General features: G+C 38.5%; 1 protein-coding gene across 8 annotated transcripts in view; it reads left to right on the top strand.

Moving 5' to 3' along the window:
• Nucleotides 1-2074: 2074 nt before the first annotated feature.
• LOC116428762 (beta-1,4-glucuronyltransferase 1) overlaps nt 2075-25545 on the top strand; it is a 176695-nt gene continuing 153224 nt past the window's right edge. For 5 of the 8 annotated variants that reach the window (XM_076371587.1, XM_031980836.2, XM_076371589.1 and 2 more), the window contains exon 1: nt 2075-2594. In XM_076371587.1, the coding sequence (XP_076227702.1) occupies nt 2484-2594 (111 nt within the window). In that variant the 5' untranslated portion in view covers nt 2075-2483. Of the gene's footprint in view, nt 2595-5637; nt 5764-8132; nt 8216-15377; nt 15587-25545 lie in introns of those variants that run through there. The other 3 variants (XM_076371584.1, XM_076371585.1, XM_076371586.1) reach the window with 3 other exon arrangements.

Here is a 25545-nt window from a genome sequence, read left to right as displayed (position 1 = left end):
GGAAGCTCCCTAGCGGCGTTGGTTCGGTCGTCACCGCAGATACCGGTCGAGATGGTTGCATGACCGGCCACGCATGACTACGCACACTTTTCCATTCATACGGACAACCGTACGGCACACCGGGGAATGCATGGGCCATCTAGACTGTCTCAGCGAATTCAGAAATTATTCAACGGTTTTTGACATCTCCGGCCACCTAACGTAACCCATCCAGCGATCCGCCAGCAGTTCCAAGTCGCGAAGGGTGCTTACGAAGCGGACATAACCGGCAGGAACCATTTTTATCTGCGATCATCTGCTGGATTATCTGCAGGGAAAGAATTTAAAGGCCCCGGAGATTAAGGGCTGCGAGCTTTCTTCCTCCTTCGTCTATTTTTCGCAGTATGTATCGTGAACGGCCTCATGAATAAGTAAGTTAGCGCACCAGTTGCCGTAAAAATAATTTCACTACGGACGGCGGTCTCTTTTCTGTGGAAATAGCGCTTGTTAGTGTTAGACTCTGTTGGTAATTATCCTGTGCGAGATAATTTAGTCGCCCAAAGGAACAATGGTCTAAAATTTGAAGTTAGATTCCGATATAACCGTTTAATTTCCGCGTGGCCCATTATTGTTATCGAGTTCGAGTTTTAACGTGTTATTTTAGGGATACCGAAACGTTAAACGAACGGATACGATAACACTTGTTCACTGTTTCGAAGCGGTTTAAATGTTACGCTGATGTGGATGGAAGTTGAACTGGACCTAGCTAAAATTTTGCTCGGAAAGAAACAAATACATGAATACATTCCATTGGTACTAAATTTCGAGTGTTTCGTGATGACAATTATTTTATTTAATCGCTTAACTTTATAGATGAACGTGAAAGTGTTTATTCATTAATATATAATTTATTGAGCATTATCTTAAAATGTTTGGTTTTAATCGAAAGAGTGGTGAATTTAGTTACAATTATATTGCAAAGATTTGAGCTTTTACTTTTTGGGAGTAATAACTCATAATTTTACTAATGTTATGAATAATTCTCGTTATTTGTATTACAACAGAGATAAAACGTTTTACGGCAATTGTTTTATGAATATTAATGCTATATTATCTTCACTATGTAGAATCTATTAACGGCAGAATTATCTCGGAGCTAAAGATAACATTCTTTATGGGATTATTTTGTTCATGATATTGGTAAATGTATATAGTGTACTTGAGTTGTGGTTATTATGCAATGGATATTATTCACATACATTAATACGACAATTATTGTGCTTCAGATATGTTACTAAGCATTGTCAAATGCACAATCGATGCAGGAAATGGGTTTATTTGTTACATGGTTCACCTAATTGGAAGATAGATTTCTTGGCAATTACAATGAAAAAAACTATTACTGCTGGTGCAAATCGTTTTCAGTGTTTATGACATAAACAGTATATTATAAATATGTTAAAAATATTTTACATTCTGAACGAGGATGAAAATCAATAAAATTATAATGAAATTCATTACTTCACTAATGAAAACATTGGTTGAATGACTATAAAAACTCAACTATTGTATTGTGATTCATAAGATCTTATGGAAGAGATATTTCGTCAAACGATATCGTTTATAAAGTGTTATGATAAGATATCTTACGGTTTTGTAAACACGATAAGTTACGTAAAGGAACGAGTTATTTTTGTAAGAATTACAATCTCAAGTTACATAGAACGCCATGCGTTGAATTATTATATACACAAAAAAGAATAAACTTATTTATTTATAGAAATAAAACAGTTCCGTCGCTAAAGATTGCTACTCCCTTTCGTATTTACAAATCATTGGAGGCAGTATCTAATTCCAAAAAAAAAGCGTATCACATGTCTCGTCCAGAGCACCTCATGAACGACGTAGATACGAAGGGGTGAATCATTCATAAGGACACAGGAAACGTTTCGCTCCAACCGGAACATTTTATTCTAATAATAAGCATTTACTTCTGAACGTGACGAGTGTAATTCTTATTAAATTACTTTCCGCAGAGCGAGACGCCTCTACCCCCGGGAATAGAGACAACTGACAGCCATCAAGCTCACAACATTTCGGTGCCAAGCATCGCGGAAGCCGCCGCCGCCGCGGCGATTTCAGTGTGTTAAAATTGCCGGCGCATCACTCATGGATTTATAACGGCCGGATTAAGATTGACCGTGGAAGTGTCGGAAATAATCGATTTTCGCCGGTCGGCGACTGCGCGCCCGCGGCCGAGGCGCAGAGCTCCTAGCGGCAGCGATAGATACTGTGCGGCTGTCACCGATTCGGTATAGGCGTAAACAAAACGCGGGCATTTTTTGTTCAAGGAAGAAGTCCGGGTCCGTGGAAAGTCCGGTGCCACGGTGGGCGTGGTCGTGACCGTGTCGCGGGTAGTGACGTTCAAGTGTGTGCGTGCGTGGGTGCGTGGACGCGTGCTGTTCACGACTCCGCACCGGTATCGCGCGCGGCCCCGATGTTGAATGCACGGAGCACGAGGCCAACGACAGGGGTTGGCACGGACTGATTTCGCCGTCAGGCTGCCGCCAAGCGGGGAAGTCCGTCTCGCGTGTCGACACACATCAATGGTTCAGGTGAGTGCAACCTTCACTGTTCCTTTCTATTGTCACGCTTACGTGGCCGTCGCGTCGTGTCAGTTACGCGCGGAAACGCTATCGTTGTTTCCGAGGGAGACGATTTCGCGAGACGACGCAAGGAAGACCCGTTACCGTGTGACACTCGCCCTGCGAATATCCCCTGACGTCAGAGATGGCGCTACCATTGCGTGAGACTACCGCGCTCACGTGGTACCCTGTGGCGTTTCGTCTTTTCGCGTGACCTTGCCGTTGAAACCATTCCGATTGCAGTTTCTTCGTTTTGTGAATTCTTTTAATGCAGATTTCTGAAAAATATTCGAGGATGAGGAGGAGAATTGAATACGAATGTATTGCTTGACGGCAATGTTTATAGCGATTGTTGTTTATGATGATGGAAGTTGATAATGTTGGGTGCTTAATACGAACGTCTTATCAACAAATTCGTACTATGTTTCGTATATGAATGATATGCATATACGCAGACAATGAATCACGAGGATCTGCTTTATTTCGACGAGGCTAATGGAGATAATGAATTCAATTATTACCTGATTGCGTTTCGAATGTAGTTGTGGGCGATAACGCATTAAATATAGTAGTTATTTAATAAGGTAGATTTAAGTATTGCATAGAACATTAAAATAATTGTATAAAATTCTTCAAGTTGTACCCCACTTTTTAAATTACATTTTTATCGTTATTTACTCGACATGATTTAGATTCAAAAGGAAGATATTTCCATCATAAAGTATTGCACCGAATTTAATTTTCATTCTCCAATAGAATTGAAAAGATTACGCTATAAAGCGCTCTTCAATACAACGAGGTTATTCAGTTTCCCGATATTCCATTTCATTTCACGAATCATTTAAAATAAAATGAACCATTCTTAACGTCCCATACGTAGTACATATTTTTTTGGACAATTCACTGTGAGATACCGTTCGAATTCCTGTACGAAAAATATGTTTTCGAAACAAGGCTTTGAATTCTAAGCACTGTCCCTCGATCCACGATGCATCAGTGATACGATCGCAGAAAAAAAGCATGCCTGACCGACCAAGAACCAACATCATAATTCGGAGCGGACATGAGAAACTGCGCCGAACGATTCGACCGAAATGGCGCGATCCGTGCGTGCGAGTCTCGTTGAAAAACGCTGTTGTCCGGCAATCGGGCGAGCATTAATCCGACGAGAACGGCGGAAATCCTCGGGGGTTAAGCGAGCAGTGTAAACCCTTAGCCGGGGTCGTTGTGGTCCTTTATGTAAATGGATAATGGGGTCTCGCCAGCACTTGGCCGGGTTCCTAGACGACCGGGCACCTGCGTGAATTGCAACGCCGAAGGGCAGTTCATTAACTGCCGGACTCTGGTTCGATGAGAGCGGCCGGGAGAGTCGAATGGCTTTGAAGAGGCGGATGCCTCGAGGCCGTCTGCCCGTTGAACAATGTGAATTATCTTGTCTTTCTCTTTCTCTTTCTCTTTTCTCCGTCTTCGCCATTTTCCCATCGACACGATACGACCCGTCTCGTCTCTTTTACCGTGTGTGGCCGCCGCGTGTATATACCAGTCAGCGCCGGCTGGCCACCGTTAATTGAGCCGCTCCGGGCGCGGAAACAATCATCGCGGGATTGCTATGTATGAAAGCGATCTTAATAAACGGACGGATGAGAAGTATCGAAGTGTATTCATCGTGGGCCCAATGCCAATTATCGTGGTCACCGAGCCAAACGGAATGGCCGTCTGTCGTCGATACAGCCGCATAATTACGGTCAAAAACGAAGCGCGGGTATCATGCTCTGTCTAGGCACAGTAAGGGTGCAGATGGAAAAGCAGAGGGGCTCGATGGGACACAGGAAATTCCCGTGAAACGCAGCCTTGTTGAAATTGTCTTCTTGCTCGGGTTCTTGCTCGCGTTTGTCAATGGCCACTTGCATAATGCCACCACGGTGAAAGCGCGAATTCGACTTTTCCGCGCTGGGACGGGTAAAAGGACATGTATCTAAAATAGAATATCGCGAATCTACGTTTCGGACTTTATCGTAATTCTTCTTCTAGAGCGGGGAGTTTTATGTGTTTACTCCTTGTAGCTACATTCTTTGTTCTTTTCTACTTTGAACTATAATTTTTTAGAATATATTTAAAATTTCGTTTATATATTCACTGTAATTGATGAATATAGGAGTTGATATATCGTTTGACCAGTTGGAAAGCGATTGTTCTCAATGAAAAGAGGTTTTATAAACTTAAATGAAGATACAAATGTTACGGATAAATACACATTATCTACTAAATTAACTTTTTATGAAGAATAAAATCATGGAGTTATTTTAATATAAAAACATTGTTTGAATTTTTTATAGTAAGTCTCAATTATCAAACAAACCGTTTGCATGCGATATTTGTTAAGGTCTATTTTAACGTGACCACGAAGCTGTACTTTATATTCGTTATTAATGTTTTGTTTTGAAAAGCCGCAATGGTAGTTTGGTTATAGCAGGTTCCTAATGACTTGTTACCAAAGTAATTATCGATGGGGTAATAATAGGATGTAGCACTATGAAATCCTGAAATTTGATTTTTTGTAATTTGTAAGTGATGATTTTGAAAATATTCCAATTTTTTCTGTAACTGAATTAATTCAGCAAACTTTATTTTTGATATTATTAAAATCTGTAGCCAAATTATGGACACAATTGTGAAGTGATAGTATTTACTAGAGTTCCTTATGTATCAATTCGTTGACATAAATGGAAATTTTTAATGTTTATTTTACAAAGTTCACTGTATTCTTTTGTAATAGTTTTACTTCACAATCAGAATAAATTGATTTTTATGCTACCGCCTTGATATAAATAGATGTTTATTCACTTTATAAAGAAGTTAATTGTATGAAAAATTAAAAGTATCAATACACTAGTGTGTATACCCTATCAATCGCTTCTATAACTCTTCGTTGGGAGTATTCACAGAGTTTGATACGCCCCCTATAAATCATGAGTATCCAATATATTGGACGTGTCACGCGTGATCATGGAAAAGAGAATATCGTATCTCAATATGTATTGTACAGATTGTGCTGGACGTGACCATATTTTCTGCTACACATAGACACGTCTGCCTATATATCTGCCATGAATTCTTAAAACTTCAGAGTGAACTCTAGGTAAATATTTCTTTTTAAATTCCACCTGATATAATTTTCTTCGCTTTTACAATATGTGAATTACAGTTTTATGCTAAATTAACATTTTATTTTGATGGTATATATCATCGATCTGCACATTACTAATTGAACAAAGTAATTAATTATATATTGATACTTATAGTGTATATTACTAAGGAAATATTTTCATACATTTTATTCTTTTTAGTAATGAAAGCTGCGATATTTATTGAATATGTAAAACAAATTTTTTTGAATCCTAATTCGAAAGATTGATTTAACCGCTTAGAAATGTTCATAAAAACTCGGAGGATTCGAAAATTTTCTTTAAAAATATCGTAGAATGCACGATTGCTACGATTATTGGTCAATTTGAATGGTTTAAAAACTGTTTCAAATGATGCATCTAGCGAAAATAAGTACTGTCTTTTTTGTATCTCATACATACAACTTAAGTTTACGTAAAGAATTGCGTCACTTGTATGTGGGTGACGTGGCATTCAAATATTAATTAAAGCGACGTATAGAGCTGGGCTTAGTATTGACTAACGATAGAAAGAATACAATGCGTAACATTTATATTTACGGCATTTTTTTCGTGATATACCACTCCACGGATAATAATAATTATTCTTCAGAATCACTCATTGTATTATTCATTCGTTTTCGTAAAAGCTTAACGTTATACCTACCGACACCGATCAAATTGACCGTTCAGAAGTTTCGTGTACAATTTTCCACATAAAATATTATCATATCGTAATTAATTTTTACAATTTAGAATGTGTACACATGATATTTTTCAGTATTTACTTCTCCTTTCATTTTCCTTTTTTTCGAGAAATGTATGTAAGCTGTTCTACCTGCCGCAGTCAGTCATTATGACCGGTCGAAGCGTCTGGAATATTTACCCTACCATATTTATAAAATCATTACAAAAGAAAGGCTATCTGAATATGGCACGGCCTGAGAGCGGATTAGTCCTCTTATTACATTACATATTTAAATTATATAAGCATTATCGGAATGGTTGATAACAGTGTGTAGTAACACAAAAAATTTCAAGACAGGAATTTTTATTTCGGTCAGCTACAGACCCTGCTGCTGAATGTCGAGAATCGCGTGAAAAAGAAAATACAGTAAAAGCATCAAGTATAAGTTTAGATTCAAGTATACGAGAAATTTTCCAAGTAAAATATTACAAAGACAATAAAAATTATGAAAACCTTTTGAAAATATAAAGAATAATAATTTGTAAAGAATGCACTAAACACAAATAAGATAAATATTATTATTTATACATAATGTTTATAAATACGTAATGTATATGTACATGTATGTGACAGCCATGTTTAAAATGGTAAGCAATAAATCTACGTTCTTTATTTTTTTTATGTTGTCTCTGTTATTCTCTTTCCGTTAATATAATTTAATTGAAAACAAATGAATTTATTTTGTCAGTTTATTATAGTATGAGAAGGTGGGCATGAAGTGTCGGTGGGTATTATCGGAGTATATGCGCGCTCTCTTTTGAGGCATTATAACTAGAGCGCATATGAACAAGAATACGAATAGCTACACCATGTCTATCATTACCATACAGATTTACTGGTCGACATTTTCCAATGTTCATTAAAACCAGTTCACCGAAGAAAACTCGCATACGCTGTGTAGTTTGTATATCACAAAAAACAAGATACATTTTATAACTGCAATAATTGCTGTGTGGCTATATGCGTTGGTCATTTCAAGCGCTAAATAAAATTATGATTTCTTTGTTTACGCCTCTCTATTTTTAATTTTCTATACGTTTTGAACCATTCTTATTTTGATGCGATAAAAAACATTTTTGGTGATATGGACCAATTTTCCACTTTTCTGTATGATGTAAATGGGTTAAGTGACTAAAAGCCATGCGATTATCGCAGTTCTGTTATAAATGCACCAAAGAAAGATATTTTATTTTAGTCGGTGGCTGGTTTGGTCGGCGCACAGCGCTCTTAGCTTCTATCCTGTAAATACTGTGCAAATCGTCAAATCCATCGTATATCGATCATTTATCGAGCTGTTGCGTTTAATTTAGTACCTTCGTCCAAGGATTCCGTTATCGCTCGACGAAAGCAAGCGATCATCAGGGATCGGACCATAATTCGTGATCGACTATCAGTTGTCGGGGAACTACCAAATCGTGATCGACCGGTTCTCCCGTCAGTTGCGATACGTGCAATTTATCCGCCTCATAGGCGAATACGTGCATCCGAAGTGATTCGCTCGATTCGATACATCGTAACGGTGCGGGACAGGGTGAGGGGGAGGGGGCGATGAACGGTGAACGCGACGGGCAGATAGATTTCTGTTGTTCGCCCGGTAGCTTGTTTGATTTCAATCATTTTCGAGTGTTTTCAATACATTTTCGAACTGTTTTCGTCGGGAGACTAGCAGCGTGGCCGGGGTATATTGTTTTATCGTTTCCAAGCGTTTTCAATGACGTTGTCGCGCTACATACAAATCGAGAATGTCGAATTACATCCCCTCCCCGTTCACGGGCGTCGTCTGATTTCCCGCGCGCTTCATCGAATTATTTTTCGGATGTTCCGCGCTTCCGTCACGCGGTTCGTTTATTTTCGGCACGAAACTGCTATCGCCGGTTCGATTCGATTCAATCTTTTAATCGAGCGGGACCGACGGATCTCACGCGCGTCACGAATTCGCATTGTCGCTTTTTTATCTCCCTAGATTAATGAAATAGCGGACCATAGAAAGAATCAACCATAGGCTCGAACCAAACTTTTCTAAGGGATATTTCGCGCACAATTATGGGGTGTTCCGTATAACGGTTCTTAACCCTTTCGCTTTATAAGAACGTGTCAGTTTCCTGGTGAAGATTTTAAAGAGAATTTAACAAGGATAAATGTTATAGTGAACATTGGATAATTGCAATACTCAACGGGTTCGGAAGATTGCAATTATTAAGAGACAGAGTCAAATCTCCAAGAAACGAAGATTTTAGCATGGCAGACGTAGAAAAGGACAACGCGAGTGAAGGAAGAAGAAAGACAGAGTTGGAGTGTTCGGCAACATTAAAGGCTTGCGATGAGTTTTGAACATTTAACTCAAAAATCAAACTTCTTTATTTTTTAATTTTCATGAATGCAACTTTCTCCATCACGTTTCTTATGTTTTTCTGATTAAAATGTCACCAAACAGGATAGAATTACGATTATAATTTCTTGTATAACAACCGATTGAAAATGTAGAAAAGGACTGGGAATAGAAAAGAAAGAGACGTTGAAATTTTCGAGTGGGGATGTGGTGGGGATGACAACATTGCAATCATGAAGAGGTCCCCGGTGTTGCTATTGTCCAATGTACAGTGTACTCAGTTCTTTAGAATGTAAATGAAATATTATTCTTTTGTTCTCAATAATTAGACTCTAAAGAAAATATAAACGTAGAATACACCTAATGTTTTTTCTGTTTTTTCGATGTATTATTAATAGCAAAGTAGTTGTATTGATCATAGCTGACAAATAAATCATAGGGGTACGGGTTAATACAAAACGTGCTGGAACTTTATGTATCAGGTATTTCAATAAGAATGAGCTTATATTTTAATTATATATCTTTGCTGTTTTTGGACATACAAACAAATTGCATTAACGAATACCGTTGAACATAATGAGGGATGTAGTCTGGAAGTAGTGACTTTTTTGGAAATGGAAGGGTTTTACAAAATTTTAAAATTCTCCTTCATTTTTTTTTTTTATCTGGAATTGTATATATTTTTATGTAATAATCTACGTAGTTGTACATTGTGTACAAAAAAGTATTAATTTAGTACTTACGTATGTCGAAAAATTACACTGGTCAACGTGATTTTAGTCTCAAAAGGTTTAATTGGTGATCTTAATAGTATTTCTCACACTGAATTCGAATATGCAATCCGTTTTTCTCCATTATCCTCAATTTTTGAGAAAATCAATTTTAAAGAAATACTGAGATTTTCAACTTCGGACAATTGTTGTGTTTTAGTTATGAAAACTTTTTAAACTTCTCTCGTACAGTTTTACTTGATGAACTTTTCTGAACACAATGATGTATATTTTTTTAATTACATTATAAACATTTAAACTTCTTTAACCTGTTAACCTTGTAATTTAGTTTTAAAAATCTCTTATTGTGCGCGCAATAAACTAAAAAAATGATGTGTAATTGTCAAACGCAGGACGAATGAACCTAGGGTATATTTTAATGAAAACCCAAAACAAGATAAAGAAGAATTACATGTTTATCTGAAAAAATAAATAATTCATCGTTGAAAGAATTAGTGTCATTTCAAACTTTAAGATGAGTTAAATGACTGGTTAAACAAAGTTCAGAGAAAAACCGGCACTCGAAACACACCAATTTTTGAGGATAATTTTCTTAAAAACTAAGCGTTCAGAAAAAAAACCTAATTCCAGCGTGCGATAGAGCAGACACGTACGTTGCGGAATCCACTGAAAAAAGTTTCGAAACACGTTTCATTTTAAATTAAGAATTGGAAATAGTTGTGCGAAACACAAGGTACGGGCAGTAATTCTCAATGGCAACGACTGCTTCTTTTCAATGCAGTGCAGCTGTAACTTTTTTGCAGAAAAATACATAAATATGCAACAAAGGAATGTGAATGTGGAAGTAACACAAATATCTGCATAAGTAAAACAAAGTTACACAACACATTTACGTGGATAAACTGGCTAGCTGATCGTTACCTTCCCAAATATATCGTCCGTTCCGTAGATTTACGTGAGTCACGGCAAGCGTTGCAGTATGTTATAAGAGCGGCCGTTTCTTCCGCATTTTCTCGCAGCTCGCGACACGCTATTTAATCCCCGCGCACGAAAAAGCGCGCTAATTACTCGCGAAGGAAGCTCACGCGACGTCTCTTGACACGATTTGTGTTTTCAGAAAGACACATGGGTTTCGTGCGGGCAGCGTGTGTTTCCACGATAGTCCCGCAAGCCCGTCCTTCTTCCTCCCTGGATTTCTTCTTATTTCTGCGTCTGTTCGCGGCAGATCCGAGAATCAGAGCTTGTTTAATTATCTCGGTAGTTATGCAAAGCAAATACGTTCACCGGGGGAGAAAATTGAGGACCCGCTAATTATCGCGTAAAGACGTAAGAAGTAGGAGTAGGAAGCGGAAGAAAAAGAGGATGCAACGGGGGTCGAAGAAGAACCGAGGCAAAAAGGAAGTGAGGAAGCTGTAGGAAAAGGGGTGGGTAGGGAGTTGGGTCACGGGCATTTAATTGCAGCGGTCCACCACTTGACAAAAGTGGCTCTCGTGCTTGCCGGGCTACGACAGTTATGCCAGACCGGCGTCTATAAAAAGAAATCGCTTTTTTGGATTCTATCGAGCTCAGCTAATTATTTTTCGCCCTTGTATATCCGAAACAGCGGGTTCGCGAGCACCATCCCGGTATAGAGTATTGCATTTAATTGGGAATCGAAGCACTCGACGTTTGCACGGATGGCTTGAGGTCAGCCGGTGCTCGTAGGTCAGTTTCCTTCGAGTGATTTCGATCACGTTAAACGAAAACCTAAGCTAATAAGGAAAGGACAAGATCCGGATGACCCAGTTTTTTCGTGGGCAACTTATTTCAACGTTTGCGATGAGAAAAGTGGAAATGAAGGAGAGCGAAAAAGAGATGAGAAGGAAATAGGGAATGAAGGAAATAGAATTTAGTGCTTGGTTTGCCACTGGGCTCATTAGCAAGGCTATCTAGGAATCTATTCTTTAAAAAATTACTAGTTTGAGAGTTACTTTAATTTCGGTGTTGTTATACATGAACTTCGTGTTTATGATGTAAATACACGAAACGTCAATGTCTTTGTTATTCATATAAAGTTAAAAATAGATGTGATAATAAGAGGAAAAATACTTTTATTAGAAAACATAAATAACAGTGAGAATATTCGTATTACCATATAACCCAGAAATTGAACTAATTTCCCAAATTATTAAGGTAATTTTAATATAAATAGATTAATAGTCATTATGGAACATAAAGCTTCATCGATCGCTACATTAAAAATTAGATAATATCATTTAAAGCAACACACATGAATGCGTTTAACTTTAATACCTCCGGTTTGAAACAAATTGCCTACATCTTTGATTGATTTATAGAATTAGGACGGACAATGTTTTTAATTATTCATAAATCATTATTTGTCATAAATTATTTTACTTGCTGCATGCTTCATAGTTTACTTCATAAACATTATTATTTTAATGAAGCGTTTATTTTAATTTTAGTGAAGTCAGTTTGTAAATTAAAGTGTTATATACCTTCTAAAAAATTTTCCTCGTTTTCACGGAAGTCTATTGAGACGCATATAGTCTTCAGTTTTTCAAAATAACCAAAATTTTAATAGATCTGAGAAATATTTAAATTTAAAAGTTAAGAGGGAATTCCAGTCTAGAGAGTTGGAAAAAGGCAATTTGTTAGGATTTTTTTCTGGCAAACTATGCGAAGTAGATAATTACTTGGGATTTTCAGCATTCAATTGTGTATATTTTGAACATATAAAAAATTGTTTAAAATTACATTATAGTTAAATATTAAAAACCTCTCTACTGCTTTCTTTAATAGTTTCGGGAAAATTCACCAAAAATGACGGAGTAATAGCTTCTCGATTATAAATTTGAGACAAAAAGTATCAAGTAATTTTGAAGTCCGTGAGATGCTCAAGGTACTGAACCTAAAAAAGTAAGAAAATAATATTTTTGCCAACTTTTTTTTATCATTTTAAAGTTAAAAATTATATTTTTGAACATTTTTTCATTTTTTTACCTCGTTAAAAAATTAGTGAATTCGTTAAATCTCAAGATATTAGAGGTTCTATACCCGCGGAAAAGAATATTCTTAAAAAAAAATCTCCAAACCAGTCGATCAGTTTTTAAGATGTTTGTCCCTTTTGTTTGTTTCGAGAAAAGCGCGTTCCAAATTGCACACAAGGGCAAGTCCATGTAACGGCGACAGTCACTGGAATGTCTACAATTTCGTTAATATTCAAAATTTTGAAATTTCTTTTTAAGTACGCATATGAAACGCCGATGAAACAGAAAATGAAAAAAAATCAGTTACTTGAGAACTCCATGTGCATCCGTTGATACTCTTTAAAGATTCACTTAGGCAGTCTTAGAGTATTCTCGATTACGTTTATACTGCTTATACTCTTTATACTGTCTTTTGCTGGACTCGCGCACACTTTTAACAGTCCTTCCCAATTATTCTTTCTTCCTCTTCACAGACATTTCTTTTCAACTGTACTCTGTTCTTTGCATCCATAGCTAACATTTTCTCAGTTACGTATACATACACTTTACTAATCACGCCATACTCACGGTCCAATTGCTCGGTTCCAAATAATCTTCCTTCGCACCTCTGTAACCACTCGAGATCATCCTGTGTGCAGTCATACTTTCCTTAAATATACCGGCGTCACTCCGTCGCGAGACGACACCAGCCACGCAACCAAACAGTCGCTCATTCATACCTTAAGAAACTACAGCACTGTTCGCTCAAATTCCACAATTTCGAGTCCCAGCAGTGGAATTTAACCGAGTAGAAAAACGGAAGGAAGCTATTTGCTTCCAGGAATTGACTCGAGTACAGACTGACAAAGGCAGAGGATCGATATAGTGAGCGGAAATGAGATAAACATAGTCCGCTGAAAATCAAGGTTCGAAATGCGGAATTTCAAAGCAATGCCGCCTGCGTCAAATATAAACGTGCATTGAAGAAAATTTCAATTGCAGTACTTTTAACCTTATCTGCTCAAATGTAATGCCAGTGAATATTTCAGATTGCTCTGATTTAAATGAGTCCAAACACGGTGGAAATTGGACAAGTTTTACCGACTTACTGAAATTAATGAAATTAAAGGTTCATTTGCCTCAAATCGATAAAACTAGACCCATTTACATCATGTTTGGACTCATTTTAATGAGAAAAATCTTGAAATTTTCTTCATTGTATATTTATATCTGTAGCGTGCAGCGTCACACAGTGAAGTATTTGCCCGATCTGAGCGGCCAAAACTAAAGACCGGTTTATATCGAGATTTTACAAGAAAATATAAGAATGTAATATAATAATATACAATAGTGTGCAATTATATGGCATATAACAATAAATTTATTAATATAAATTGTATGTGATTGTTTAATTGACTAGTTTTCTGCAAATTCTTTATATTAGTGAGCAAAATAGAATCACAATATTTCTATTGAGAAATAACTGAAGTTGCAGATGATACAAATTTATCAAAAAAAATTTATTTCGAAGTATTAAACCTCAATGACCTTAGAAAGTGGCTTTCCGAAACACTGCAGATCGCGAAGCGCGGCGGGCGGTCACCGGATTCGCGGCGCGTCGCACCGCGGAGACAAATCGCTCTAGGACAAAAAGGTGGACGTATGTGGAGGATTTTCTTTTTAGGTAACAATCTGAAAATCTTACTGAAAACAACTGTGCTTGAAAGAATGCCGGGACGCATCCTGATCTATGACAAAATCATTCTCGAAGTAGTGCAACTGTATGAAATATCAACGATGTCTTAGTTATGTTACAATGTGAATATTTGCATAAAGATTCACGTTAAAAAGGTAATGAACTATTAAAGGCATAGTATATACTTATCTGTAAAACTTTGGTATTAAAGAAAAATTTGGTACGTTTCCAAAATACATGGAAAGAGCTGCGAGGAATTTCAAGAGTAAAACGCGTAGTGAAAAGATGCCTAAGAGTGCTCCAAGAATAAAAAAATATGTAAGATATTATTCCTTATATATTCAGTTATCTCGAACAGCAACAGTTTTTCGGTTTAAGTAAAATTCTTGAAATGGACTTCTGGTTACTCTGATCGAGCAAATACCCCACTGTGTGTCGCTTTGACATCCCGTATTTCGACCCTCGATGAATGATGGACTGCGTCTAACCCTTTCTGCTCGTTGTATTCGTTTTCTGTCTTTGTCGACTGTGATCAGATACTACTATACTGAGCTCAAGACAGTGAGTAATGGGGAAAGAATAGAGATGATGCAGTGAAATTTATCCGAGCAGATTTTGTAGAATTTAAGCGAGCATCATTGTAAACTTTACAATACATTCCGAGCGATCGACAGACTCTTTTGGCTGCGGCTGGTCGTCATCCCTACATAAATGTATAAAGAAATTGATAATTATTATTATTATTATTACTAACTTACAATTAGAAATAACTTTAATCTACGACAAAGTCTAGACGGGTACTTTTACCCGACCAGCCTGTTAAGTACTAAGTTCAACACGGTACGCGCGATATCGGCACAGTCGATATTCGAAAATTTCCCAAGTTTCAAACCACAGTACAATTCCGCAACGGAACAATTCTCGCGAACGGGTTTTACGGAGTCTTCGAGTGAGAGTCCCAACGTCGTCGTCGCGCCTCGCGAAATCAGCGGCGGGTATCGCTGCACCGTAGCCGAAGGCGTTTCTCACGAGTTCGATAGTACGGTCGCTTATCTCGTCGTCGAAGAGGCGCGGGATCGCAATTCGCTTATTATCGTGAATCGCATCTCCTTCCAGCGCCTGCTTTCATCGGGTGTATTCGGGTAGACGGCGAGGCCACAGTCATAGATGCGGTTACGTCGCTTCGGGGGAGGGGGCGAAAGAAGAAGACCAAACGGGGAGGGGATGCGAGAGAGTTTCAAAGAATTACCAATTCTAAGGTTTTCAATGCCACCGCCGCCGCCTTCCACGCTTCGTTTGCAAGAGGGAACCGCGAGAGGATGAAGGTAAGAGGGCTCACGCGGAACAGGAATACTCGACGGCTGAGGGTGCGGAGGGGACGATGGTGGTCGGTCGAAGGGTGAATTCCCCGTAATGAATGGTATTCAGTTTATTCTGGGCTAAGTTACATTGCCACCGACCTTACACCGGTACAGCACCGGCATCCGCCCACCGAACTAGAAGTAAAACGGGGCAGCTAGTGAAATTGAAAAGTGGAATTGACCCTTTATCCCTGCCTCCGATGCTCTCGGCCGTCTTTTCTGTGTAACCTGTCGTTTTGTTACACACCTCTGCCCCTTTCCCTTCCGCCCCATCGCTTTCACCCTTCCCCCTTGGCAGCCGTGTACACCTTTCTCTCGTGTCTTAACGAGCAAATCGAGAGCTCGTAGCGAAAACTCGACGGGTATATAAACTATTCAGCACCTTTGAGAACCGTTTTCTAGAGGGAACTGAACGGTTACGGAGTCATAGGAAATGCTTTCTTCGTGTAAATTCATGCGCGTCTTCCTAAAAACATGCTGGATGCTCTGCGCGGTAGGCTCGTTACAAATTTCTACCTTACGTGAACGTTCCGAAAGTATGTATTACGTTTGATGCTTTTTTTTCTAGCGTTTTTATTAGTGATTAATAGGGTATAACCGTTTAAATGCTCGGAAAATACGTATATTTTTTACACCTGCTTAACCTGTTAACTGTGAATTAATGAATTGTACAATAGTCAAACGCAGGGTAAACGCACCCATAATATATAATAACGAAAAACTAAAGCCAAACGAAGAGGAATTACATGTTTATCTGGAAAAATAAATAATTCACCGTTAAAAGGATTAGTATTATTGTGAGTTTTAAAATGATGTGTATACTGGTCGAACACGGTTAACTGGTTAAAAGGATTCAACAGTTGGATACAAATTTTTTATTTTTCACTATGTTAATGTAATGTTCAAAAATACAATAGACAGAAAAATTAAGTTCTGAGTTTGTTTAAAATTCCGAAAGATACATATATATATTTTTTTTTTTAAACTTCTTAAGAACTTAAAAAACTTCTTAATATTTGGTATTACTGGGTCGAATTAATTTTTAGTAATTGTATTCGTAGTTGTCTATCATTTGAGTTAATTAAAAAATTTCTGATAATAAACTATGTCAACTTGTTTAACAAAAAATCACATTTTTCTTTTGAAAAAATTTCCTTCCTCTCGTTATGACTGAAAGAGGGAGGCTCGTGTTACAAAAGGGCTCATCATGAAGAAAAAAGTAGTTCCCAGAAAAATGCGTGTAACGTTTTTATTTTAACGTTATGCTAAAGAAGGTGCAATTTTTTCAACTTATTCTTAATCAGCGATATTTGGTATGTAAAGTAAGCCTTTTTGCAGACTCAGCAGCTTTATTAGCAGTCAATTTTAACAGTTGCATTGTAATTTTAGTTTCCTCGGCGGTTTGCAACGTTTAAATGTTAATTTATATAACATGGACAATGAGGCTTCTTCCGCATACATTTCGTAAGACTTAGGGGCGATTTTTACGTTCATAGCGTTCGATATATCTACAAAGCTTTTGTTACCATTATTGAACACTGCAGCATCGATAAATTCTGTCTTTCAATTACTTTTTCACTACTGAAGGTAGCATTAGAAACAGTTTTCCAGAATAGACTACATAAACTTTCGTTGCTATTTTGATTAACGACATCCACAAATCATTCCAGTGAATTCTCGTTACATAATTCTTCATAAATGATGCGTACTAATTCAGTAAATAAAGTTGTCTTCTATTTGTACGCATTTAGTTCTTTACAGTTTTCGTTTTTTGCTATGAATACCACGAATCTGTTTGTGTAAAATAATTTTGATATTGCAGTATATTACCCGCTGTAATTTTGAGGAAGCAAGTTTCATAAATTACTTCTTCCGTTTTGTTAATAAGTTACAATTTCTTATAGTTGTTTATTTATAATTCTATGAACCGTTCAGGAGTCAATATTTTTCTAAACTTTCTTGCGTTTTTTTAAATGTAAAGGTATTATAAAGATGTATTTATAGTATCTCATAGTATTAAAATATTTAGCCTTAAAAATACTAAAATTGTCGTCCAAGTTTATGAATTTGACTTTTGTATCAGAACATTAGCATTGTATAATTGCAAAATGTTCAACCGGATCGTCTATGTAATAGATAATATATCTTTATTAATAATTCAGAAGTTTATATTAAAATTGTTTTATAATGTTAGTAAATGTCTGTCGGGATGTGAGGTGTTGTTATTAAATGCTCGCGACAAATATGTTTACAAGTTATTTATTTCGTAGGCGCGTGTTCAGAGGCAGAACGGTAATGTAATGTAATGTAATGTGCTTCCTCGCGCCTTTCCGCTTTATTTATCCTAGTCTTCGGAAAGGCGTTACCCCTTGGAAACTTCGAGGGTGGAGCTCACTCCCTTCTCCGACGTCGCCTCGATTTTTTGGCAGGGGAAATTTGTAAATTTCTAACAAGGAATATTTTTCCGAGCCGCGTTGACCGTGCGGCCGAAGAAGCCTTAACGGGACATGGCTGGCAGCGTTTTGGTAGGGTAGCCTATTCAGCTACGCACGTGTAAAAAGTGTAAAATATTTTCGCCGACTTACAGACTTTAGGGTAGGCTTAATTGCCTATACCTGAATATCTATAAGCGGTCAATGCTATTTCCTACCAACGCTGCGAGCCACGTACCGCTACAATATCCATCTAGATTTTTTTTCATTTTTACGAGATTTTAACCGCTTAATTAATATGGAAAACCGATTAAAAAACCGATATGATAAATTAATTAAAAATGGTCGGTGACCGAGGTGAAAGGTAATAATATAATTTTGGTGAAACTATTTTTTATAAATCTTATAGTTCCATGTATATTACTTACACTATTCAACAATTTTGAACTGTTTTTTGATCTGCAATGTTCACTGGGTGACTATTGTAGAGTTCCTTGCTTCCAAAACAAATCCGGAAACCAAATTTCGGGATAGCTCTCAGTTTTCGAAAAATATAGGTTTCTGTAAAAATAGTCGATTTTTTTAAAAGAAACAAATATTACGTGAAAACTAAAAATGATAGGCAATGAAAATTTCTCGTAAAAAATACAGGAGAGTTGCCAGAATCTGCAGCTATAAAAATGTGGTATATTTCGTGTCATTAAATACTTGTAAATGATGTTCGAAGTTTAAAAAGGTGTGAATGCGCTTATTTCGTACGCACTTCTGTTGCATTTTTACGAAAAATGTGTTCGCTAGAATACATTTGTTATGCAGCATTGCAATCTGCAGACATTTCTGAAGTGGAAGCCACTTACAGAAAGTGTGAAAACGGTTTTCCCTTCGGACAAGTTAAGAAAATATTTGTCAACAGTGCGTTCACTGCGGTTTCGCCACATGCAACCTTCACTCGCCTTCTTCTAGTCAATTGCGCCGTAATTAACTACGTGATGTTTACGTTTATACAAAAATGTTCTTTCCAGCATTCAACGACTGTTACAAAAACCCATGTGTTTATAAAACGGCGGGCAATTCAACAATTTGGTTTTCAGTGGCTATTACAGATGAAAAATCGTGTTATGCGGTGTTATTTATTATTTTTTTACGAATGTTTAGTGTTCGCTCGTTGCAATTGTTTTATGAGAGCCCACCCTAGTAGTGGGTGACGACTTCAGATCATGTATCAATCAGCGATGTCATAATTGTTAAATTTTAATGCTGCCCGATAATGAGAAACAGATACTTACTTAATAGAGTACGGAAATACGCCAGTTCCATGTGGGTCCTTTCAGAACATCGATTCAAGGGGAGTTTTGGAGGCCTAAATTTAAAAATAGAATAAAAAGAATTTATAATAAATAAAATTAATTAATTAGAAATAAATCTAAGATATATTGTGAAATAAAATGAGGTAATTATTTAGAAAAGGGTTCTTCTTGCCCATTTCGATAATTTTTGGATATATTATCAAAAATACAGTGGGACCTGGACTTACGTCCTCCCGATTTACGTCGGTTCGCAGTTTCGTCATCTGTACGTAACGCGGTAGTCAGTTATCTTTAACTAATATTTCTTGCGCTACGTATTTGTCAGGGTACAAACTAGACCCTAATTATTGCACTTCGTGCCGTCTAAATTTATTGTCGAAGGACCACCCAATTTTACACGGAATGGGGCCGTAATGATGTGCCTGCAGGTTTACACAACTCTGGTCGTCCAGCGTGGATCCGTCCTTTTATACATTTTTTGGATCCACGCTGGAGACAATTGACGATCGAAAAGACGACGGACTCTCTCCACGGTCCGCGCTGCTGCGCTAGGCTCGTAGCTGTCCGCGTCGAATGCCACAATCTTTTGTTCCATTATACTTTGTATGAAACTCCAACATGCCGCCCCCCTTGAACACACGGTGTGTTCAATATTTTAAACCTATACTATGCAGTGTTATAATCTATACTATCTCTATCTATTAATTAACTGATATTCTGACTTATATAATACTAGTGTATATATGTTATTTACATCTGTGTGAGACTGTATGTACATTGATTTTTACATTCTACTCTGAGTCTGAACTGTCTTGCATCGGTAACATGCAAATTTTTGTGACTGGCCGTTTGTAGAGTCCGTCAGAGGTTCTTACGGAAACAACCCGTACAATCCCGTCTTTGCCTTGGTGTAGTTCTGCTATCCTGCCAAGGCACCAATGTAATGGGGGTAAATTATCTTCTTTTATGATGACCAAGTCACCCTCCGCCAGATGATGGTTGGTTGAAGATCTCCATTTTTCTCGCTGCTGCAGTTGATGTAAATATTCCTTCTGCCACCGCTGCCAAAAGTGTTGGAACAGTTGCTGGACCAGTTGATATCTGTTTAACCTGTTTAACTTGACATCTTTTAGGTCATGGTCCGGTAATGTACTCAGAGCAGTGCCAATTAAAAAATGTCCGGGGGTTAGGGGGGTTAAGTCATTCGGATCTGAGGAGATGGGGCTGAGAGGACGGGAATTTAGGCATGACTCTATCTGTGTTAGTAGCGTGTATAGTTCCTCGAATGTTAATCTCTGCTGTCCAATGACGCGATTCAAATGATATTTCGTTAATCGAACTGCACTTTCCCATAACCCTCCAAAGTGTGGAGCATGGGGAGGTGTGAATAGCCATTGTATACGATCTTTCTTCAAAAAACTACTGATGCGCGTATTATAATCGCTACTTCCTACTAATGCATCTAAATCGCTCAGTTTATTCTTCGCTCCTACAAAATTCGTTCCATTATCCGAAAAAATGGTATGACAGCGACCTCGACGAGCTATAAAACGTTTGAGGCAATTGATGAATGCGTCTGTACTTAAATCTACGGCTAACTCTATGTGTATTGCTTTAGTGGCGAAACATATGAAGATACATATATATGATTTTATTGTTATTTTACTACGACTACGCTCCTTAGTTAAGAACGGACCTGCGTAATCTACGCCACAAGTGGCGAATGGTCGTGCAGGTGTCACCCTAGCAGCCGGTAATTGGCCCATAGGGTACTGCACTCCCCGTGGATTGGCTCGAAAGCACCTAACACAGCCTCTAATTACTCTCTTCACATTTCTTGTACAATTTATCGGCCAGAAGTTTTCACGAAGTGACGCAATGACCTGTTGGCAGCCCGCATGAAGTAATCTATTGTGTTCCCTTTTAATAATTAAATCAGTTAAATGGTGTTTTGCAGGCAATAAAATGGGATGCTTTTTATTGTATGTAATAGGCGCATTACTCAGACGCCCGCCGACTCTAATAATTCCTGTTTCATCTATAAACGGGGCCAATGCCTGTAATGGACTTTGTTTCGGTATACTCTGATTTTTACTTAACGCGAGAGATTCGTTGGGAAACGTTGTTGCTTGCACCACACGTATTAATGTTTTTTGAGCTTCTTGCAATTCTACTACTGATAAGCTACTACTTCCTGACCTCGTTACCTTATTTGTTTTGGATTTCCGCACATTGTTAATGAACCGGAGGCAATAAGATGTTATTCTCAGTAATTGTTCGAAGTCAGAGTACCGGTCAATGATTTTGTTGTTGGCAAGGGTGACGGTGGCCACTGATATTATGGGTTTCTTTTGCTCTGGGATATCAACTGTCTCTTCTATTGATTGTGTCCAGAGATTCGACTCATTCTTTAACCATAACGGACCTGACCACCATAATTCACTAGTGCTCAGTAGTTTGGGGGTAGTTCCACGAGTTATTAAATCTGCGGGGTTTTCATGTGACCGAACATGAGACCAATTCCGTTTGTCGGTTACCAATTGAATTTGCGTGACTCGATTTGCGACAAAAATCTTCCATTTACTTGAATGACCGCGAATCCACGCAAGGGTAATTGTCGAATCAGAAAAATACCATTCCCTATCTATAGAAATCCTAAGTGATGATTTTACCTTATGCACTAATCTTGCAAGTAACAACGCGCCGCATAGCTCTAACCTAGGCAGAGTTATGGTTTTTAGAGGGGCAACTCTCGATTTCGAGCATAAAAGTCTAGATTCCCATTCACCTGGTCTAATGCTTGACCGTAGGTAAACGCATGCCCCATACGCCTTCTCTGATGCGTCGGAGAAGCCAACTAACTCTACCTTCCCCGTAGCGATAAGTGCTCGACGAGGAATCTTCAATTCATTTAAAAAAGCTAATTCTTTAACAAACTCTATCCATTGGTCATACAAACCCTGGGACACTGATTCATCCCAGTTTGTCTGCAGTTGCCACAATTGCTGCATTATTAATTTTGCATTAGTTATTACCGGACTGACTAAACCTAATGGGTCAAAAATCTGTGCTATCTGAGACAAAATTGTGCGTTTTGTCACACGTTTATGTAGCGACGGCGTAGTTGTGAAACAAAGCTCGTCCTTAGCTGGTAACCACTGTAACCCGAGTGTTTTTGTGTTCTTATCAGCACTTGACATTTTATCCTTTATATCTAAATGTTGTGAGAACGTCGAACTGTTGGTAGCCCATTTTCGTAGTTTTAACCCTGCCCTTCCTAAAATGTCCGACAAAGTTTCTTTAATCTGCTCTAATTCTGACATTGTTTCTGCGCCAGTTAGTAAATCGTCGACATAAAAATCGTTAATAATGATTGTGCTAACGGTGGGAGCTTCTACTGCACAATCTAACCCGAGTTGTTTCAGAACACGCGTGGCTAGAAATGGCGCGGAGGCAGTGCCGTACGTTACCGTATTTAATTCATACGTCTCAATTGGAGAATCTTGATTTGGCCGCCATAGAATTCGTTGCAAGCAACGCTGCTTTGGTTTTACTAAGATCTGCCTGTACATTTTTTCTATGTCTGCTGATAATACGTATTTGTGTGTTCTAAACCGTAGGAGGATGTCTATCAATTCGCTCTGAACTGTTGGGCCGACCCTTTGAGTGTCGTTTAGTGAAATGCCCGTGCTTGTTTTTGCCGATCCATCGAATACAACACGAAGTTTCGTTGTTGTACTCCCTTCTTTGATTACGGCGTGGTGAGGAAGGTAAAATGATAACCCGGCATCTGATTCTAAAATTGGAACTCGCGACATATGACCTAGCATTTCGTATTCATTAAGAAATTTCACGTATTCTTCTCGTAACTGCGGTTGCCTAATGAATTTAGCTTCTAGTGACTTGAGCCTATTTTCTGCTTGCTGTCGGGATGATCCTAATTTCCCGACCTGTTCATTGAGCGGAATTTGTACTATGTACCGTCCAGTTCCGTCTCTACGTGTCGTGGCTTGAAAATGTAATTCACAGTCATCTATATTGTCTTTATGCTCTATGGTTACGTTTTCAATTTTCCAAAATTGTTCTAATTGATTGGACAGGTCATGATTGGTAACGAGATGACACCGTTGAATCGGAGATTTATTCTGAATGGGCCAACTGACCGTTCCTCCTAAAATCCAACCTAGCTGCGTCTTTTGCCACAGTAAGTTGGTCCCTGCTCTTTGTTGGCCGACGCATAACAGATGCCAGAACAATCCGGCACCGATTAACATGTCGATCGGCCGACACTTGTCGAAATCCGGATCTGCTAATCTAACATGTGCTGGTACGGATATCGCTAATTTATCTAAGCTGATGTTCGGCATGTCTTGAGTAATTTTATCTATTGCTAAACATGAAATATCGGCGTTGAAGTTGTTAAGCCGTGAAGTTACCTTTATGTTGACTCTATCTCGTACTATTTTTATTTTTCCGCCTATCCCTGACACCTGCATTTCTGTCGACTCATAACTAATACCTAATCTTTTGCATAATTCGTATGTAATAAAATTCGACTGAGACCCTGAATCAAGTAGTGCCCGACATTCTAATCTTTGTCCCCTTCCATTCTGCACGTAAATGACTGCTGTGGACAGTACACTGTGTTCCCATGATCTACCATCAACGTTAGCGACACACGACGTTATTTTATTGGAGTCAGAAGGACCCGCTTCCTCGGTCGAAATGTTGGTTGCTTGAAGAGCAGCTTCCCGATGCAACAATACGTGGTGTTTCCCATTGCAAATATGACAGTGTTTTCGTGTGCAAGCTTGTACCCGATGACCTGTTTGCAAACAATTGTAGCAACTGCGAGATGCCTGAACTATTTTTGTTTTTTCATCGATGGATAACGATTTGAATTTGTCGCATCGGAACAAAGGGTGCCCAGCACCGCACGCTGGACAGGTACTCGGCGTGCTTGCGACGGTCGCCGTTGCGCGGAAAGGCTTGCGACTACCTGCTGTTCCTATTGGGATTTCAGTCTTCATGGGTTGAATTGGGACACTAACGCTTTCTAAATACAGTGACCGTTCTTCCAAAAATACTGCAAATTTATTGAACGTAACTCTATCTGAAGTCGTCGCACCCTTTTCCCATTCTCTTAATGATGCTATGTCTAACTTTCTGGATAAGATTGGAACAATCAAAGTATCCCATAGTTCTACCGGTTCATTTAGTGATTTTAAGGCTGCTAGGTGATTCCTTGCGTCATCAACTAAATTCCTAAGCGCTAATGATGATTGTTTTTGGATGCTAGGCATATCTAGTAGAGCTGAGACATGATGTTTTCTGATAGCGGCTGAATTTTCGTACCGCGATTTCAATGCTTCCCACGCTAACCGGTAATTTGCCTCGGAAACTCCCAAAGATTGAACTACCCGCGCGGCTGGACCCTTTAAAGCGGAATTCAAGTAATGGAATTTTTGTACCTCTGATAGTTCACTTTCATGTATTAAACTCGTGAAAGTGTCCCTAAATCTAATCCATTCGTTATAACTCCCATCAAATGATGGCAGCTGAATAATCGGTAATTTCACCGTGGCCGGTGAGTTTGTAAGAGTGGGGGAACTTGTCTGTCCTGCAACTTGGTTTGTTGCTGTACTATTTCCCTGTGCGCGTTCTATATAAATTTCTACCTCGGCAATTAAATTGAAATATGTTTCTTCAAACGCATCCCTATCAGCTGCGTGAGATGCTTCCGAGTCTGTTCCCTCAACTGCCCGCTCGATCCGATTCTGAACTAAATTGTATCTATTGTATAAATCTACATTAGCCTCTAAGCGTTTTTGTAAAGCCTTAACGGAGACTGTTGCCGCGGATTCCGAAAAATACCGACTAAAACGAGTCAGAGCAGATTTTATTTGTCCGCGCTCGGTAGTTAATTTCTTTAACTCTTGTTCCATTTTAACGTTACTAACTCAGATGAAAATAGGAATCTAGGCTTACGTGACAGGAACGGACGTGTAGTGACACTGCCTGATGCAAGTAACGCTGCACCCGTGCGTGTCTGCTAGCTTCTGGCTGGATCCTATATTCTGCTTAGCCGCTGGATGCGGTCTTCTCCTTTCGGATGTTGAACGTTGTCCTCTACTGCTGGACGCGGTACGTTGTCCTCTACTGCTGGACGCGGTACGTTATCCTC

Source organism: Nomia melanderi, chromosome 10 (assembly GCF_051020985.1).
Source record: "Nomia melanderi isolate GNS246 chromosome 10, iyNomMela1, whole genome shotgun sequence".
NCBI lineage: Eukaryota > Metazoa > Arthropoda > Insecta > Hymenoptera > Halictidae > Nomia > Nomia melanderi.
The sequence above is the reverse complement of the archived record's forward strand: the minus strand, read 5'-3'. Positions and strand labels throughout refer to the sequence as shown.